Raw genomic sequence first — 20,029 nt, 5'->3', positions numbered from 1 at the left:
ATCACTATTCAATCTCTGTAATGTAAAGTAATTCACACTACAGATCACTATTCACTAGTAACTTCTGTAATGTTGAGTAATTCACACTACTAATCACTGTTCAATCTCTGTAATGTAAAGTAATTCACACTACAGATGAGCTGATATTAAGTTTTTTTCTATTACAAATCACACAGAAGATGTATTTTAATGTACAAACAAATGTCTCGAGTATGGTTTATTACTAGAGAGTAAATCAGACGTGAAACATATGAAATGCCCTGAATTTATTATTTGAAACATGAATAATTATCGTACAAAAATCACCATTCACGAGATTAGTCAAATGGAGATCCTCACAACTGTGTTAGAAGAGCACATGTTGTTTTTATGGATAAAAGTATTTTAAATCACAGCTATTCAGCCCAACGCTAGAGTTATCTTTGTTTAACGCTTATGTTTACCAACCACGATACACATTTAAGGGTTTCGTTTGTTTGTTTGTTTTGGAATTTCGCGCAAAGCTGCACGAAGGTTACCTACGCTACATTTAAGAGCTTTAGTGAGAAATAATTAATATTATAACAAAATAAAAAACACAAAAACAAGAACAAAATATACAGTGACTGAAAAAATTATATTTTTTTATATATTTCAGCTGGAAGAACAGGTAAAGTTCCACAAAGTTTATTCACACGGATGATCTATTGAAACAAATTGTGGACACCCGACAAAAAACTGTAGTATCTTTTAAACCATTTTTCCTGAGACAAAAATATTTTAGTATCCAAGATTTGAGTTTGTAAAAGTAGAGGACGGTTCCTTACTATTTAGTAAATGTTATACTGTTGTGACCGAATAGAAACCCGATGTTCGATACCTATTACGGCGCGATAACTGACGGAAACACTTATCTGTGTGTACAGATTTAACCTGGTTAATGTCTTTTTGGACCTCGTCTGAATAAGAAGACACTTTACTCATTTCTGGTTGTCGTTCCTGGTGGGTTTTTAAAAATAACTCCCGTTTTCTTCTTTCTTTTGCTTGTTGTAGGTGTCGCTTTCTTGCTTCTCTTGGCCAATAGCGACCAAGTTTCATTTCGCTCACGGTGTCATCATCTGTTGTAAGTCCGCACCTTTCCTCCATGATTCTCAGAGAACGTTCTCGAAGTATGCGGTTACGGATTGGGTGACGTGTGATATATCTAGCGCCATCTGGCCGACTTTTTAACCTCCACTCAAACGGGAAGTAGTTAATCTGGTTCGGCAATGCTGTCACCATGAACTGTGGATAGGATGTAGTTAGTCGATTGTGTATGTCAGTCCGGTGTTGACTGTTTACCAAAGAATCACAGTTTTGTGAGGTGTTTTCTTGTAAAGCCTGACGAAACAGTTCTTGTTGCAACCAGATGGTGTGACTTAAGTGTGTTCTGTCGGTATACATTGTTTTCCCTAGAAACATTGATAGATCGTTTATATTTTTGGAAGTTTGACTAAAGTCTCTGCTTTGTTTCACGAGTAAATCTTGTGAATCGACATCTTCCATCTTTACATTTGTTAAAAGCTCCGTTTTCTTAAATGCACTCGTACCGTTTGCAGCTTCAGGTTTGGCGCCCGGCAATAGTTTCTTTTTACAGGGTGAAGACCTTTTAGTCCCTGGCACAGCGCCCCATCTAGCGGTATGTTCAAGAACTATTGCGTATGTTGAACTGTCGCCGGTGCTGTATGCACTTGAACTAGAATATCTCTCGTGTTCTTCTTCATCGTGCCCATAATTCTCAGAGTGTTTTTCCACGGCCCTACAAGCGTGGTGCCACAGTCTAGAACTGTTATATTCTGGTCTCGTTAGCTCTTCCCTAGGAGACACTCCAGAGCCAACTGCTGAGCAACTAATTCCTTTTTCTTTCTGAAGGTGACGCTTCACGAGAGACTCGCATTCTAATTGAATATTTTCCATTTCTTTACTCAACAATGCCATTTCGTGGTCTAAACTCACATCTGAATAATATTGTGGAATTTTCTCATTGCTGGATATCACCTCTTCCGTCTTATAAGTTGTCACTTTTATTCCTCTGTCACACGGTGTTGTCACTGTCTTCAATGGATTTATCCCTTCATTGTTACATGGTGACTTTGTAGATGATGTATAGACTGGGAAACCAGTTTTCTTACTTATATCCTAGGAACAATAAAACAACCAATGTTACTTTAGACTTAATGGAAGGTATTATGTACAAGTAAAACATTATCTTAAGTTTCATTAGATGAAACATGAAAAAAAATTCGTGTCGTTTTTTAGAAAACACTATGAACATAACTTTCGTATTTTATTTAAACCAATATTAGCACAATGTTGAATAAATATTTCTTCAAGTTTCAATGATATCATGTTATTTTTAAACATCATTTTGTTACCAACCCAAAATAAACAGCTGTGTGTGTTGAGATAATTTCATAAAAACTTATTAAGAACTAAGTAGTTTTTATGGTTACTGGTGTGTTCTGTCAGCAATTCGCTTATCCCGAGAATAGGGCAGAGCCACACCAAGGGATATCCGACTTCTGACTACTCTAGGAAGCTAACCTTAAATCTTAGTGTTACAAGCACAGAATATTATCACCACCAGATGGAGGAAGGAAAACATAAAATGGTGGGCCACCCGAATTAAATAAAACATTACTGTAAGAAATAAAAACAAAATGCACCCAAAAATGACAGGAACTTGGACATAAGCCAATTTTAGTAATTTATTTTCTCGAAACACATAGGAAATACAAAATAAAGTCTTGAAAAGTAATCCTGAACAATATATAAATATTAAAGACATTTCTTCATATACGAAATGTGTGTTATTAAATATAGCAAACAGTTTTAACAATTAGGGTTGTATTTAGAATCAGTAAACGTTCGGTTTTCATCTTTTGTTTCACAAACATTTTTTTTATATTTTAACCTCACGAGTTTATCAGAGTTGATAAACCCTAAAGTAACACATGGTGCCGTTAGGCTAAGTGACGTAGTCAATGAAGATTATCTTCAAATAAGAACACTCTTCATCGTTTAATAAACGATCCATTTCGTCAAATAAAGTATCTAGGTTGTTAAGACTCATCAACGGTTCACAATCTCTAATCCTTCATTGTAATTGGATAATTAATTTAATACGTCTTGTTATATTTCAGCGCTTCTCTATGCTTTCTGTGTATATATATATATACAAGCACATCAACCAACGTCTAACAAAATCACTAAAAGTAATCGAAGAATGACAACTTAATACACAAGTCCAAACGATTTAGTCGTTCTTGTATCCATGGCAACTGAAAGCAAAAATAGTTCGCAAAAGTAACAACAAACACTGGAAAGCCAACATTAATATGATGGTATAAAAATGTGTTACAAGTAAGATGAAAACTCGAGAAATCAGGATTCATTTTCGTTTCCTCACAGAAGTCGTCTTTCTATTTTAGGTCAAACACGATAATATATAATGTTAATTTCTCTGAAGTCAGATTATCAGGAAACATACCAATGGCCCGTACTAGCCTTCTAGTTCTGAGTAAACACACCAGACGTCTGTACGAGTATGCGCCTTCTAGTTCTGAGTAAATATACCAGGGGTCTGTACTCACCTTCTAGTTCTAAGTAAGCATACCAGGAGACAGTACTCACCATCTAGTTCTAACGAACATCACCAGGTTCTATCAATCACAGCTGGTACTGACACAGGAAAAAGTGTTATTTTTGTATAGTGTAAACCACACAACAACTGTTACTGATACAGGACAAAGTGTCATTATTGTATTGTGTTAACCACACCACAACTGGTACTGACACAGGACAAAGTGTTATTTTTGTATTGTGTTAACCACACAACAACTGGTACTGACACAGGACAGAGTGTTATTTTTGTATTGTGTTAAACACACTACAACTGGTTCTGATACAGAACTAAGTGTTATTCTTATATTGTGTTAACCACATCACAACTAGCACTGAAACAGGACTAAGTGTTGTTTTTTTGTGTGTTAACCACACCATAACTGGTACTGACACAGGACTAAGTGTTGTTTTTTTATTGTGTTAACCACACCACAACTGGTACTGACACAGAACCAAATGTTATTTTTGTACTGTGTTAAGCACACAACAACTGATACTGACACAGGACAGAGTGTTGTTTTTTGTACTGTGTTAAGCACACAACAACTGGTACTGACACAGAACCAAGTGCTATTTTTGTACTGTGTTAAGCACACAACAACTGGTACTGACACAGAACAAAGTGTTATTTTTGTACTGTGTTAACCACACCACAACTGGTACTGACACAGGACTAAGTGCTATTTTTGTACTGTGTTAAGCACACAACAACTGGTACTGACACAGGACAGAGTGTTGTTTTAATACTTTTCTTTACAGCCAACCACAGCACAACCAGTTCAAGCTACTTACCTTGGAATGAACGTGTGTTGGAGTTTCAGATATTGTCGTGGCATTCGTTGTTTGAACCAATGTTTCTATGTTCCTTAATCTAGACCAGAAAGATAATTTATATTAGATAAAATCCTAAAATTATGAATATACAAATGTATTTCGGATGAATAGCTCCACTCTCAGTTTTGTGTTTTTACAACTAATGTTCATGGCAGTGTTCCCTTCGAACACTACACCTGAAAGTTAGATTTTTCTAGTCGCTATATCTAAAGTTAACATCTACAAACCGCTATATTTAAATATCATTTCTACTTGTCATTATATCTAAAGATCATCTGTACTAGTCACTATATATAAAGATCATTTATACCAGTCACTATATCTAAAGATCATTTATACCAGTCACTATATCTAAAGATCATTTATACCAGTCACTATATCTAAAGATCATTTATACTAGTCACTATATCTAAAGATCATTTATACCAGTCACTATATCTAAAGATCATTTATACCAGTCACTATATCTAAAGATAATTTATACCAGTCACTATATCTAAAGATCATTTATACTTGTCACTATATCTAAAGATCATTTATACCAGTCACTATATCTAAAGATCATTTATACCAGTCACTATATCTAAAGATCATTTATACTTGTCACTATATATAAAGATCATCTGTACTAGTCACTATATCTAAAGATCATTTATACTTGTCACTATATATAAAGATCATCTGTACTAGTCACTATATCTAAAGATCATTTATACTTGTCACTATATCTAAAGATCATTTATACCAGTCACTATATCTAAAGATCATTTATACTAGTCACTATATCTAAAGATCATTTATACCAGTCACTATATCTAAAGATAATTTCCACTATTCACTATATCTAAAGATCATTTATACTAGTCACTATATCTAAAGATCATCTGTACTAGTTACTAAATCTAAAGATCATTTCTACTAGTCCCTATATCTAAAGAACATTTCTACTAGTTACCATATCTAAAGATAATTTTTACTAGTCACCTTAATTTCTACTAGAATCATATCTAAAGATCATTTCTGGTGGTCACTATATCTAAAGATTATGTCTACTAGTCACTATATCTGAAGTTAATTTCTGCTAGTCACCATATCTAAAGATCATTTCTACTAGTCACTATATCTAAAGATCATTTCTACTAGACACCATATCAAAACATCATTTCTACTAGTCACCATATCTAAAGATCATTTCTGCTAGTCACCATATCTAAAGATTATTTCTACTAGTCACCATATCTAAAGATCATTTCTACTAGTCACCATATCTAAACATCATTTCTACTAGTCACTATATCTAAAGATCATTTCTGCTAGTCACCATATCGAAAGATCATTTCAACTACTCACTATATCGAAAGATAATTTCTACTAGTCACCATACGTAAAGAACATTTTTAGTGGTCACTATATCTAAAGATCATTTCTTTTTGTCACGATATCTAAAGATTATTTCTACTAGTCACCATATTTAAAGATCATTTCTATTAGTCAGTATATTTAAAGATTTCTACTAGTCACCATATCTAAAGTTAACTTCTACTGGTCACTACATCGTAAGGTTATTTCTTCTTCGGAATAAAGAAATATAACCAATGTTGATAAGGGTCAGTGCTGATGATATATATATACATGTGGTTTTCTATCGAGTACAGAAAATGGTTGTTAAACTTCTGAAATATTTAGAGACTGATATCACTTCATGTTGTCGTAGTGTATAGTGATAGTTACATTTAATCTCGTGTGCACACACTCACACACATATATATGAGTATTTTTTGCACATTAAAATGGACACCTCTTCCTTATTGGCTGTTCATATTATACGTTTTCTGTTTTGAGTAGGTAATAACGAATTGAAAGTTTATATTATTCATGACTTAATTACCATTCAATTTTTTTCATTTGTTTGAATAAATATCATTCCACTATAGGTGGCAGTATTATAAAATGTCGAAAGCAGATTTTGAAAGACTAAATATATAACTTAATTATTTATATTGTAATATCACATTCATACAACCCATTTGTTTATAACATTCTAATAAAAAACGTATTTATTAATTTCATTTTCAGTATTAATTTGAAATAAAAATATTTCTCATGGAAAACATTCGATACTTCTATTACTATAAAATATTTAACTAAAACAATAATGTTTTTATAAATTTTACTTTGTGTCCGCTTATTTATACAACATACGTTTCAAAGTTTTTAAAGAAATCTGTGGGTAACTTTTCCCATCCTTCTGTCCACTCTGTTTGCGTTGTGGCATCTCTAAACTTTGGCCTCAAATCACTTGAGCCAATCTCTTCCTCCGAAGCTTTGACATTAGGACCAAGATTGTCTTCTGCGAATGGGAGGTAAATCTGTGAAGTTAATGTCGGTTTTGATGTCTCTTGCATATTGGAAATGTAATCGATGTTGTCCACTGGGTGTCGACGTTTTACCATTTCAATTTCTTTGTCATTGTTTGAAGAAATGATTGTTTTATCATTCTTATTTTTCATAACCTCCCCGACAATAGGCTCCACTGCAGTGTTAAAAGTCTGAAGCGCATCCTCGCAGTTAAGTTTCGAAATGTCTTTTCCATTTATCTACAAATAGTAACGATAAAAGTTCCACGAAAAAAGAGTAAAATCGAACTATCCATTTTGTTTTATTACAAAAAAGACATTTGTTTTCTACAAATTATATAACCCACAGTTTTATATTAACCATCAATAGATTACCAATCGTCACAGTAGTGTATTTAATATTAACCATCAATAGATTACTAATTGTTACAGTAGTGTATTTAATATTAACCATCAATAGATTACTAATTGTTACAGTAGTGTGTTTAATACTAACCATCAATAGATTACCAATCGTCACAGTAGTGTATTTAATATTAACCATCAATAGATTACTAATTGTTACAGTAGTGTGTTTAATACTAACCATCAATAGATTACCAATCGTCATAGTAGTGTATTTAATATTAACCATCAATAGATTACTAATTGTTACAGTAGTGTGTTTAATACTAACCATCAATAGATTACCAATCGTCACAGTAGTGTGTTTAATACTAAACATCAATAGATTACCAATCGTCACAGTAGTGTGTTTAATACTAAACATCAATAGATTACCAATCGTCACAGTAGTGTGTTTAATATTAAACATCAATAGATTACCAATCGTCACAGTAGTGTGTTTAATACTAAACATCAATAGATTACCAATCGTCACAGTAGTGTGTTTAATATTAACCATCAATAGATTACCAATCGTCACAGTAGTGTGTTTAATACTAAACATCAATAGATTACCAATCGTCACAATAGTGTGTTTAATATTAAACATCAATAGATTACCAATCGTCACAGTAGTGTGTTTAATACTAACCATCAATAGATTACCAATCGTCACAGTAGTGTGTTTAATATTAACCATCAATAGATTACCAATCGTCACAGTAGTGTGTTTAATACTAAACATCAATAGATTACCAATCGTCACAATAGTGTGTTTAATATTAAACATCAATAGATTACCAATCGTCACAGTAGTGTGTTTAATACTAAACATCAATAGATTACCAATCGTCACAGTAGTGTGTTTAATACTAAACATCAATAGATTACCAATCGTCACAGTAGTGTGTTTAATAGTAAACATCAATAGATTACCAATCGTCACAGTAGTGTGTTTAATATTAACCATCAATAGAATACTAATCGTCACAGTAGTGTGTTTAATATTAACCATCAATAGAATACTAATCGTCACAGTAGTGTGTTTAATACTAAACATCAAAAGATTACCAATCGTCACAATAGTGTGTTTAATATTAACCATCAATAGATTACCAATCGTCACAGTAGTGTTTAATATTAACCATCAATAGATTACCAATCGTCACAGTAGTGTGTTTAATATTAACCATCAATAGATTACCAATCATCACAGTAGTGTATTTAATATTAACCATCAATAGATTACCAATTGTTATAGTAGTGTGTTTAATATTAACCATCAATAGATTACCAATCGTCACAGTAGTGTGTTTAATATTAACCATCAATAGATTACCAATCGTCACAATAGTGTGTTAAATATTAACCATCAAAAGATTACCAATCGTCACAATAGTGTGTTTAATATTAACCATCAATAGATTACCAATCGTCACAGTAGTGTGTTTAATATTAACCATCAATAGATTACCAATCGTCACAGTAGTGTGTTTAATATTAACCATCAATAGATTACCAATCGTCACAGTAGTGTGTTTAATACTAAACATCAATAGATTACCAATCGTCACAATAGTGTGTTTAATATTAAACATCAATAGATTACCAATCGTCACAGTAGTGTGTTTAATACTAAACATCAATAGATTACCAATCGTCACAGTAGTGTGTTTAATACTAAACATCAATAGATTACCAATCGTCACAGTAGTGTGTTTAATATTAAACATCAATAGATTACCAATCGTCACAGTAGTGTATTTAATATTAACCATCAATAGATTACCAATTGTTACAGTAGTGTGTTTAATATTAACCATCAACAGATTACCAATCGTCACAGTAGTGTGTTTAATATTAACCATCAATAGATTACCAATCGTCACAGTAGTATGTTTAATATTAACGGTCAATAGATTACCAGTCGTTACAGTACTGTTTAATATTAACCATCAATAGATTACCAATTGTCACAGTAGTGTGTTTAATACTAAACATCAATAGATTACCAATCGTCACAGTGTGTTTAATATTAACCATCAATAGATTACCAATCGTTACAGTAGTGTGTTTAATATTAACCATCAATAGATTACCAATCGTCACAGTAAGTGTGTTTAATATTAACCATCAATAGATTACGAATCGTCACAGTAAGTGTGTTTAATATTAACCATCAATAGATTACCAATCGTCACAGTAAGTGTGTTTAATATTAACCATCAATAGATTACCAATCGTAACAGTAGTGTGTTTAATATTAACCATCAATAGATTAACAATCGTCAAAATAGTGTGTTTAATATTAACCATCAATAGATTACCAACCGTCACAGTAGTGTGTTTAATACTAAACATCAATAGATTACCAATCGTCACAGTAGTGTGTTTAATATTAACCATCAATAGATTACCAACCGTCACAGTAGTGTGTTTAATACTAAACATCAATAGATTACCAATCGTCACAGTAGTGTGTTTAATATTAAACATCAATAGATTACCAATCGTCACAGTAGTGTGTTTAATAATAACCATCAATACATTACCAATCGTCACAGTAGTGTGTTTAATATTAACCATCAATAGATTACCAATCGTCACAGTAGTGTGTTTAATATTAACCATCAATAGATTACCAATCGTCACAGTAGTGTGTTTAATATTAACCATCAATAGATTACCAATCGTCACAGTAGTGTGTTTAATACTAAACATCAATAGATTACCAATCGTCACAATAGTGTGTTTAATATTAAACATCAATAGATTACCAATCGTCACAGTAGTGTGTTTAATACTAAACATCAATAGATTACCAATCGTCACAGTAGTGTGTTTAATACTAAACATCAATAGATTACCAATCGTCACAGTAGTGTGTTTAATATTAAACATCAATAGATTACCAATCGTCACAGTAGTGTATTTAATATTAACCATCAATAGATTACCAATTATTTACAGTAGTGTGTTTAATATTAACCATCAACAGATTACCAATCGTCACAGTGGTGTGTTTAATATTAACCATCAATAGATTACCAATCGTCACAGTAGTGTGTTTAATATTAACCATCATTAGATTACCAATCGTCACAATAGTGTGTTTAATATTAACCATCAATAGATTACCAACCGTCACAGTAGTGTGTTTAATACTAAACATCAATAGATTACCAATCGTCACAGTAGTGTGTTTAATATTAACCATCAATAGATTACCAATCGTCACAGTAGTATGTTTAATATTAACGGTCAATAGATTACCAGTCGTTACAGTACTGTTTAATATTAACCATCAATAGATTACCAATTGTCACAGTAGTGTGTTTAATACTAAACATCAATAGATTACCAATCGTCACAGTGTGTTTAATATTAACCATCAATAGATTACCAATCGTTACAGTAGTGTGTTTAATATTAACCATCAATAGATTACCAATCGTCACAGTAAGTGTGTTTAATATTAACCATCAATAGATTACCAATCGTCACAGTAAGTGTGTTTAATATTAACCATCAATAGATTACCAATCGTCACAGTAAGTGTGTTTAATATTAACCATCAATAGATTACCAATCGTTACAGTAGTGTGTTTAATATTAACCATCAATAGATTAACAATCGTCAAAATAGTGTGTTTAATATTAACCATCAATAGATTACCAACCGTCACAGTAGTGTGTTTAATACTAAACATCAATAGATTACCAATCGTCACAGTAGTGTGTTTAATATTAACCATCAATAGATTACCAACCGTCACAGTAGTGTGTTTAATACTAAACATCAATAGATTACCAATCGTCACAGTACTGTGTTTAATATTAAACATCAATAGATTACCAATCGTCACAGTAGTGTGTTTAATAATAACCATCAATACATTACCAATCGTCACAGTAGTGTGTTTAATATTAACCATCAATAGATTACCAATCGTCACAGTAGTGTGTTTAATACTAAACATCAATAGATTACCAATCGTCACAATAGTGTGTTTAATATTAAACATCAATAGATTACCAATCGTCACAGTAGTGTGTTTAATACTAATCATCAATAGATTACCATTCGTCACAGTAGTGTGTTTAATACTAAACATCAATAGATTACCAATCGTCACAGTAGTGTGTTTAATATTAAACATCAATAGATTACCAATCGTCACAGTAGTGTATTTAATATTAACCATCAATAGATTACCAATTGTTACAGTAGTGTGTTTAATATTAACCATCAACAGATTACCAATCGTCACAGTAGTGTGTTTAATATTAACCATCAATAGATTACCAATCGTCACAGTAGTGTGTTTAATATTAACCATCAATAGATTACCAATCGTCACAATAGTGTGTTTAATATTAACCATCAATAGATTACCAACCGTCACAGTAGTGCGTTTAATACTAAACATCAATAGATTACCAACCGTCACAGTAGTGTGTTTAATACTAAACATCAATAGATTACCAATCGTCACAGTAGTGTGTTTAATAATAACCATCAATACATTACCAATCGTCACAGTAGTGTGTTTAATATTAACCATCAATAGATTACCAATCGTCACAGTAGTATGTTTAATATTAACGATCAATAGATTACCAGTCGTTACAGTACTGTTTAATATTAACCATCAATAGATTACCAATTGTCACAGTAGTGTGTTTAATACTAAACATCAATAGATTACCAATCGTCACAGTAAGTGTGTTTAATATTAACCATCAATAGATTACCAATCGTTACAGTAGTGTGTTTAATATTAACCATCAATAGATTACCAATCGTCACAGTAAGTGTGTTTAATATTAACCATCAATAGATTACCAATCGTCACAGTAAGTGTGTTTAATATTAACCATCAATAGATTACCAATCGTCACAGTAGTGTGTTTAATATTAACCATCAATAGATTACCAATCGTCACAGTAGTGTGTTTAATATTAACCATCAATAGATTACCAATCGTCACAGTAGTGTGTTTAATACTAAACATCAATAGATTACCAATCGTCACAATAGTGTGTTTAATATTAAACATCAATAGATTACCAATCGTCACAGTAGTGTGTTTAATACTAAACATCAATAGATTACCAATCGTCACAGTAGTGTGTTTAATACTAAACATCAATAGATTACCAATCGTCACAGTAGTGTGTTTAATATTAAACATCAATAGATTACCAATCGTCACAGTAGTGTATTTAATATTAACCATCAATAGATTACCAATTGTTACAGTAGTGTGTTTAATATTAACCATCAACAGATTACCAATCGTCACAGTGGTGTGTTTAATATTAACCATCAATAGATTACCAATCGTCACAGTAGTGTGTTTAATATTAACCATCAATAGATTACCAATCGTCACAATAGTGTGTTTAATATTAACCATCAATAGATTACCAACCGTCACAGTAGTGTGTTTAATACTAAACATCAATAGATTACCAATCGTCACAGTAGTGTGTTTAATAATAACCATCAATACATTACCAATCGTCACAGTAGTGTGTTTAATATTAACCATCAATAGATTACCAATCGTCACAGTAGTATGTTTAATATTAACGGTCAATAGATTACCAGTCGTTACAGTACTGTTTAATATTAACCATCAATAGATTACCAATTGTCACAGTAGTGTGTTTAATACTAAACATCAATAGATTACCAATCGTCACAGTGTGTTTAATATTAACCATCAATAGATTACCAATCGTTACAGTAGTGTGTTTAATATTAACCATCAATAGATTACCAATCGTCACAGTAAGTGTGTTTAATATTAACCATCAATAGATTACCAATCGTCACAGTAAGTGTGTTTAATATTAACCATCAATAGATTACCAATCGTCACAGTAAGTGTGTTTAATATTAACCATCAATAGATTACCAATCGTTACAGTAGTGTGTTTAATATTAACCATCAATAGATTAACAATCGTCAAAATAGTGTGTTTAATATTAACCATCAATAGATTACCAACCGTCACAGTAGTGTGTTTAATACTAAACATCAATAGATTACCAATCGTCACAGTAGTGTGTTTAATATTAACCATCAATAGATTACCAACCGTCACAGTAGTGTGTTTAATACTAAACATCAATAGATTACCAATCGTCACTGTAGTGTGTTTAATATTAAACATCAATAGATTACCAATCGTCACAGTAGTGTGTTTAATAATAACCATCAATACATTACCAATCGTCACAGTAGTGTGTTTAATATTAACCATCAATAGATTACCAATCGTCACAGTAGTGTGTTTAATACTAAACATCAATAGATTACCAATCGTCACAATAGTGTGTTTAATATTAAACATCAATAGATTACCAATCGTCACAGTAGTGTGTTTAATACTAAACATCAATAGATTACCATTCGTCACAGTAGTGTGTTTAATACTAAACATCAATAGATTACCAATCGTCACAGTAGTGTGTTTAATATTAAACATCAATAGATTACCAATCGTCACAGTAGTGTATTTAATATTAACCATCAATAGATTACCAATTGTTACAGTAGTGTGTTTAATATTAACCATCAACAGATTACCAATCGTCACAGTAGTGTGTTTAATATTAACCATCAATAGATTACCAATCGTCACAGTAGTGTGTTTAATATTAACCATCAATAGATTACCAATCGTCACAATAGTGTGTTTAATATTAACCATCAATAGATTACCAACCGTCACAGTAGTGTGTTTAATACTAAACATCAATAGATTACCAACCGTCACAGTAGTGTGTTTAATACTAAACATCAATAGATTACCAATCGTCACAGTAGTGTGTTTAATAATAACCATCAATACATTACCAATCGTCACAGTAGTGTGTTTAATATTAACCATCAATAGATTACCAATCGTCACAGTAGTATGTTTAATATTAACGATCAATAGATTACCAGTCGTTACAGTACTGTTTAATATTAACCATCAATAGATTACCAATTGTCACAGTAGTGTGTTTAATACTAAACATCAATAGATTACCAATCGTCACAGTAAGTGTGTTTAATATTAACCATCAATAGATTACCAATCGTTACAGTAGTGTGTTTAATATTAACCATCAATAGATTACCAATCGTCACAGTAAGTGTGTTTAATATTAACCATCAATAGATTACCAATCGTCACAGTAAGTGTGTTTAATATTAACCATCAATAGATTACCAATCGTCACAGTAAGTGTGTTTAATATTAACCATCAATAGATTACCAATCGTTACAGTAGTGTGTTTAATATTAACCATCAATAGATTAACAATCGTCACAATAGTGTGTTTAATATTAACCATCAATAGATTACCAATGGAATGAAAACGGTTTACAAAACTTACATTTTATTTACAGGTTTGAACATTTAAGGATAACTCTCTCCATCATCAGTGAAATATGAAAACTAATCTATAAATATGAATCTTACCAGAATTATAATATAACACAATTATTAGTTTGTAAGTTATTAGGAAAATGCGGTAAATGTTGATATATTCATTACACAACAGCTCATTACATTTGAACATGTTGAACATTTCAGATTTAACTAGGTTAGTGACTCATTAAAATTCATAAGTGTAAGTTGACTTTCTGTGGAGTCCATGGTTTGAAGATCCTTAGGTGATGATAGAGAAACTGGTAAGTGTGATATTGTGACCTGATGTTTCATAATGCGTACGAATAGATTAGTGATTGGGATTAAGTAATGGAAGACTGGTTCTATTAGATACTATTAAATGTTCAGAGACTAGTTTGTAAGTAGCATTTCGTTTTGCAATGTACGTGACCTTGGAGTCACTACACGAATCATGAATGTTGACTTTTCGGTACCTGATATCTGTACCTAAATTTCTATATTGATTTCTCGTGTCCTAATATATCTTGAAACTTTGATAACTGTCTAAACACTATAGTAAACAATGTTTAAATACTTTAGTTAACCATGTTTAAACACTTTAGTAAACAATATAGTAAACAATGTTTAAACAATATAGTAAATAATGTTTAAACAATATAGTAAACAATGTTTAAACACTTTAGTAAACAATGTTTAAACACTTTAGTAAACAATGCTTAAACACTTTAGTAAACAATGTTTAAACACTTTAGTAAATAATGTTTAAACAGTTTTGTAAAAAATGTTTAAACAATATAGTAAACAATGTTTAAATACTTTAGTTAACCATGTTTAAACACTTTAGTAAACAATGTTAAAACAATATAGTAAACAATGTTTAAACAATATAGTAAATAATGTTTAAACAATATAGTAAACAATGTTTAAACACTTTAGTAAACAATGCTTAAACACTTTAGTAAACAATGTTTAAACAATATAGTAAACAATGTTTAAACAGTTTAGTAAAAAATGTTTAAACAACATAGTAAATAATGTTTAAACAATATAGTAAACAATGTTTAAACACTTTAGTAAACAATGCTTAAACACTTTAGTAAACAATGTTTAAACACTTTAGTAAACAATGTTTAAACAATATAGTAAACAATGTCTAAACAATATAGTAAAGAATGTTTAAACAATATAGTAAACAATGTTTAAACACTTTAGTAAACAATGTTTAAACAATATAGTAAACAATGTTTAAACAACATAGTAAATAATGTTTAAACAATATAGTAAACAATGTTTAAACACTTTAGTAAACAATGTTTAAATACTTTAGTAAACAATGCTTAAACACTTTAGTAAACAATGTTTAAACACTTTAGTAAACAATGTTTAAACAGTTTAGTAAAAAATGTTTAAACAATATAGTAAACAATGTTTAAACACTTTAGTAAACAATGTTTAAACACTATAGCAAACAATGTTTAAACAATATAGTAAACAATATTTAAACATTATAGAAAACAATGTTTATACAGCACAGTAAAAATTATGGAGAACTTTAGTAAGTAACCCCGAAACCGCTTAAGCCGCTGTAGCAAGTCTTGTGAGCGATGTGAGCGAGGATTATCGCGGCTCACCGCTAATTTAAGAACGTGTAAAAACGCGGCTTACGAATTTAATCTTGGCTTTATAACTTCAAGGGGATATTTAAAAAGGATTTGCTTTAATTTGGGAAATAAATAAAATATATTACAATAGAAATCGACCGTTAATCTACCTTATCCGCTCTCTATGTCAGCTTTATGAAGCCCGCCATTGTTACCGAATCACACCTCTCCATACATTAAAGTTAATCCGCGGTAAATCCGTGAAAAAAGTCATCAATAATTCAGGTATTATTTTTAATTCGATAATCCGATATTTTTATCACTTCAGTTTCTGAATTAATAGTGAGCATATCATATTGACAAATTCCTACCCGATGAGTACCAAACGTAAACATGCATCGTATGACGTTCAGCAAAAGCTGAATGTCATAGAAAGAATACGAAACGGCGAAACTTTGCTAAAGTTAGTAGAGAGTTAGGCATACCTGCGTCTACATTGCGTGGGTGGATTAAAGATGAAAATAAATTAAGAGCATTTCTTGATGAGGGTGGTTTGAAACGCAAGAGAGCTAGAACAGCACAAGATCCGGAGTTAGACAAGGCAACGTTCAATGCATTTTGTGAAGCCAGAAACAATGGAATTCCCATATCTAGACCAGTTATTCAAGCACAAGCAGAGAAACTAAAACTAAAAAGTGTTAAAACGGCACTTGTCAATTGTATCTGAATAGTCTATACATTAATATTTTAATGATCACGCAATGGCCCGGATGAGGCTCCTCGGCGGAGCTGTTGGCGACTTCGGCTTTTCAGTCACAAAGGTTTAAGCCGCGGACCACTTAAGCCGCGGTTAAGCAGGTTGACCACCCAAATACCGCGGCTTAACGGCGATCCACTGTAGTTTTAGTAAGTGTTGTCTAAACATTTTAGTAACGAATGTCAAAACACCGTAAGAGATATAGAAGTATGGGTTATTCAGTCTTACTGCTAGTGAAATGGACATGGTTAGTGTTTGAATAAAACTGATCCGGTGACTTTACTAGCTGTGCACATACGGCAGCGACCCCTTTAATCACTTTGAAAGAAAGAAGGGAATATTTCATTAATGTTTGTTTTTAACTAAACTGTATAAAAAGTTTATTATTACGAGAAGGATATTTTTAAATTCGAAAAGAGTTTTTTTTAGTTTTAACAGAGTAGTCTCTCATTAGAATAACAAAGGAAAGTTCTGGAAACACACAAAACACAAACGAAAATTAATAAATTATTGAAAAAATTACATCTCTGTTATTGAAATAAAAATGAATGTTCGTATATGAGAAATATGAGAAGCAACAGCAGACAAAAAGTTGTAATTCATAATATTCTTAAGTACGTGTAATTTATAATGTGAATCACTTGAATATCTTAAGTACATGTGATATATAATGTGAATCACTTGAATATCTTAAATACATGTGATATATAATGTGAATCACTTGAATATCTTAAGTACGTGTAATTTATAATGTGAATCACTTGAATATTTTAAGTACGTGTAATTTATAATGTAATTCATTTGAATATCTTAAGTACGTGTAATTTATAATGTGAATCATTTGAATATCTTAAGTACGTGTAATTTATAATGTGAATCACTTGAATATCTTAAGTACATGTGATATATAATGTGAATCACTTGAATATCTTAAGTACATGTGATATATAATGTGAATCACTTGAATATCTTAAGTACATGTGATATATAATGTGAATCACTTGAATATCTTAAGTACGTGTAATTTATAATGTGAATCACTTGAATATCTTAAGTACGTGTAATTTATAATGTGAATCATTTGAATATCTTAAGTACGTGTAATTTATAATGTGAATCATTTGAATATCTTAAGTACGTGTAATTTATAATGTGACTCATTTGAATATCTTAAGTACATGTAATTTATAATGTAAATCATTTGAATATCTTAAGTACATGTGATATATAATGTGAATCACTTGAATATCTTAAGTACGTGTAATTTATAATGTGAATCATTTGAATATCTTAAGTACATGTAATTTATAATGTAAATCATTTGAATATCTTAAGTACGTGTAATTTATAATGTGAATCATTTGAATATCTTAAGTACGTGTAATTTATAATGTGAATCATTTGAATATATTAAGTACGTGTAATTTATAATGTGAATCATTTGAATATCTTAAGTACGTGTAATTTATAATGTGAATCATTTGAATATCTTAAGTACGTGTAATTTTTAATGTGAATCATTTGAATATCTTAAGTACGTGTAATTTATAATGTGAATCATTTGAATATATTAAGTACGTGTAATTTATAATGTGAATCATTTGAATATCTTAAGTACGTGTAATTTATAATGTGAATCACTTGAATATCTTAAGTACATGTAATTTATAATGTAAACCACTTGAATATCTTAAGTACGTGTAATTTATTATGTGAATCATATGAATATCTTAAGTGCGTGTAATTTATAATGTGAATCACTTGAATATCTTAAGTACGTGTAATTTATAATGTGAATCACTTGAATATCTTAAGTACATGTGATTTATAATGTTAATCACTTCAATATCTTAAGTACATGTAATTTATAATGTGAATCACTTGAATATCTTAAGTACATGTAATTTATAATGTGAATCACTTGAATATCTTAAGTACATGTAATTTATAATGTGAATCACTTCAATATCTTAAGTACATGTAATTTATAATGTGAATCACTTCAATATCTTAAGTACATGTAAGTTATAATGTGAATCACTTGAATATCTTAAGTGCGTGTGACGATACACACAAACAGTTCTGCAGATTTCCTGACGGTCAACTTTTGGACACCAAGGACTTTTCTGTCGGCAGAGAACAAAATAAAAAAAATTCAATCATCTTAACAATGTTAAATATATCTTCAAAAAGTTCAACCGTTTGTTTTCTCACATTTTATAACTGAAGAGACGGTTTTTATATGTTGGAAAATAAATATATTTAATCGTAATTTGAGGGTCGCGGGATCGAATCTCCCTCCCACCAAATATGTTCGCCCTTTCAGTCATGTGGGCGTTTGAATGTCACCATTAATCCCACTATTCGTTGGTAAATGAGTAGTCCAAGAGTTGGCGGTGGGTGGTGATGACTAGCTGCCTTTCCTCTGGTCTTACACTACAAAATTAAGGATGGCTAGCTCAGATAGTCCTCGTGTAACTTTGCGCGGAATTCAAACAAACAGCTGTTATTTATCCCTTACAACAAAATCTAGTTTTATTTTCTAGAGGTCGTTACTTTATTCTGACAATAAAAAATGTTTTTAGCAACGTCTCTTGTGATATCTGATAAATAACCCGTAGAAGAGAATAATAATACATAGTGTGAAAAAAACAAAGTACCATTTAAACCAAGCACTTTCGGGAGGAGACAAGTTGATATAAGGTTTTGTACTTTTGTCCTTAATTGTTTTTATGACTGTACATGTTTTTCTTAGCATAAAATATTGCTCAACAACATTTTATTATTGGGTTGATTATCATGAATATTACCTGAAAATGTAAGAAGACAAAGTCTGTTCCATTTGAAAATAACGAATGAGTTTTAAATCTTTAACTTCAAAAATAATGAAATCTGATTAAACTGACGTTCTCTGATAGGCCTAACACGTTACATTCCTAATCTGTATTTCATCCTTCACAACTGACACTCTATATTCCCAAATTCAATTATGAGTTTCTCTAGCTTAGCTCATGTTTTACAAAGCTCAAACCACGAGAA

The 20,029-nt window shown here is 30.9% G+C and overlaps 1 protein-coding gene across 1 annotated transcript; it reads right to left on the bottom strand.

Moving 5' to 3' along the window:
• Positions 1-264: 264 nt before the first annotated feature.
• On the bottom strand, positions 265-16,881 carry LOC143257766 (uncharacterized). The gene is made up of 4 exons (XM_076516800.1): positions 16,675-16,881; positions 6,679-7,073; positions 4,435-4,513; positions 265-2,157 (listed from the first exon to the last, which is right to left on the bottom strand). The coding sequence occupies exons 1-4, from the start codon at positions 16,879-16,881 to the stop codon at positions 820-822; spliced, it is 2,019 nt and encodes a 672-aa protein (XP_076372915.1). The 3' UTR covers positions 265-819.
• Positions 16,882-20,029: the final 3,148 nt, after the last annotated feature.

The sequence above is a fragment of the Tachypleus tridentatus genome, chromosome 7 (assembly GCF_004210375.1).
Source record: "Tachypleus tridentatus isolate NWPU-2018 chromosome 7, ASM421037v1, whole genome shotgun sequence".
Classification (NCBI taxonomy): domain Eukaryota; kingdom Metazoa; phylum Arthropoda; class Merostomata; order Xiphosura; family Limulidae; genus Tachypleus; species Tachypleus tridentatus.
Note: the sequence above shows the minus strand (reverse complement) of the source record. Positions and strands in the feature narration are given on the sequence as shown.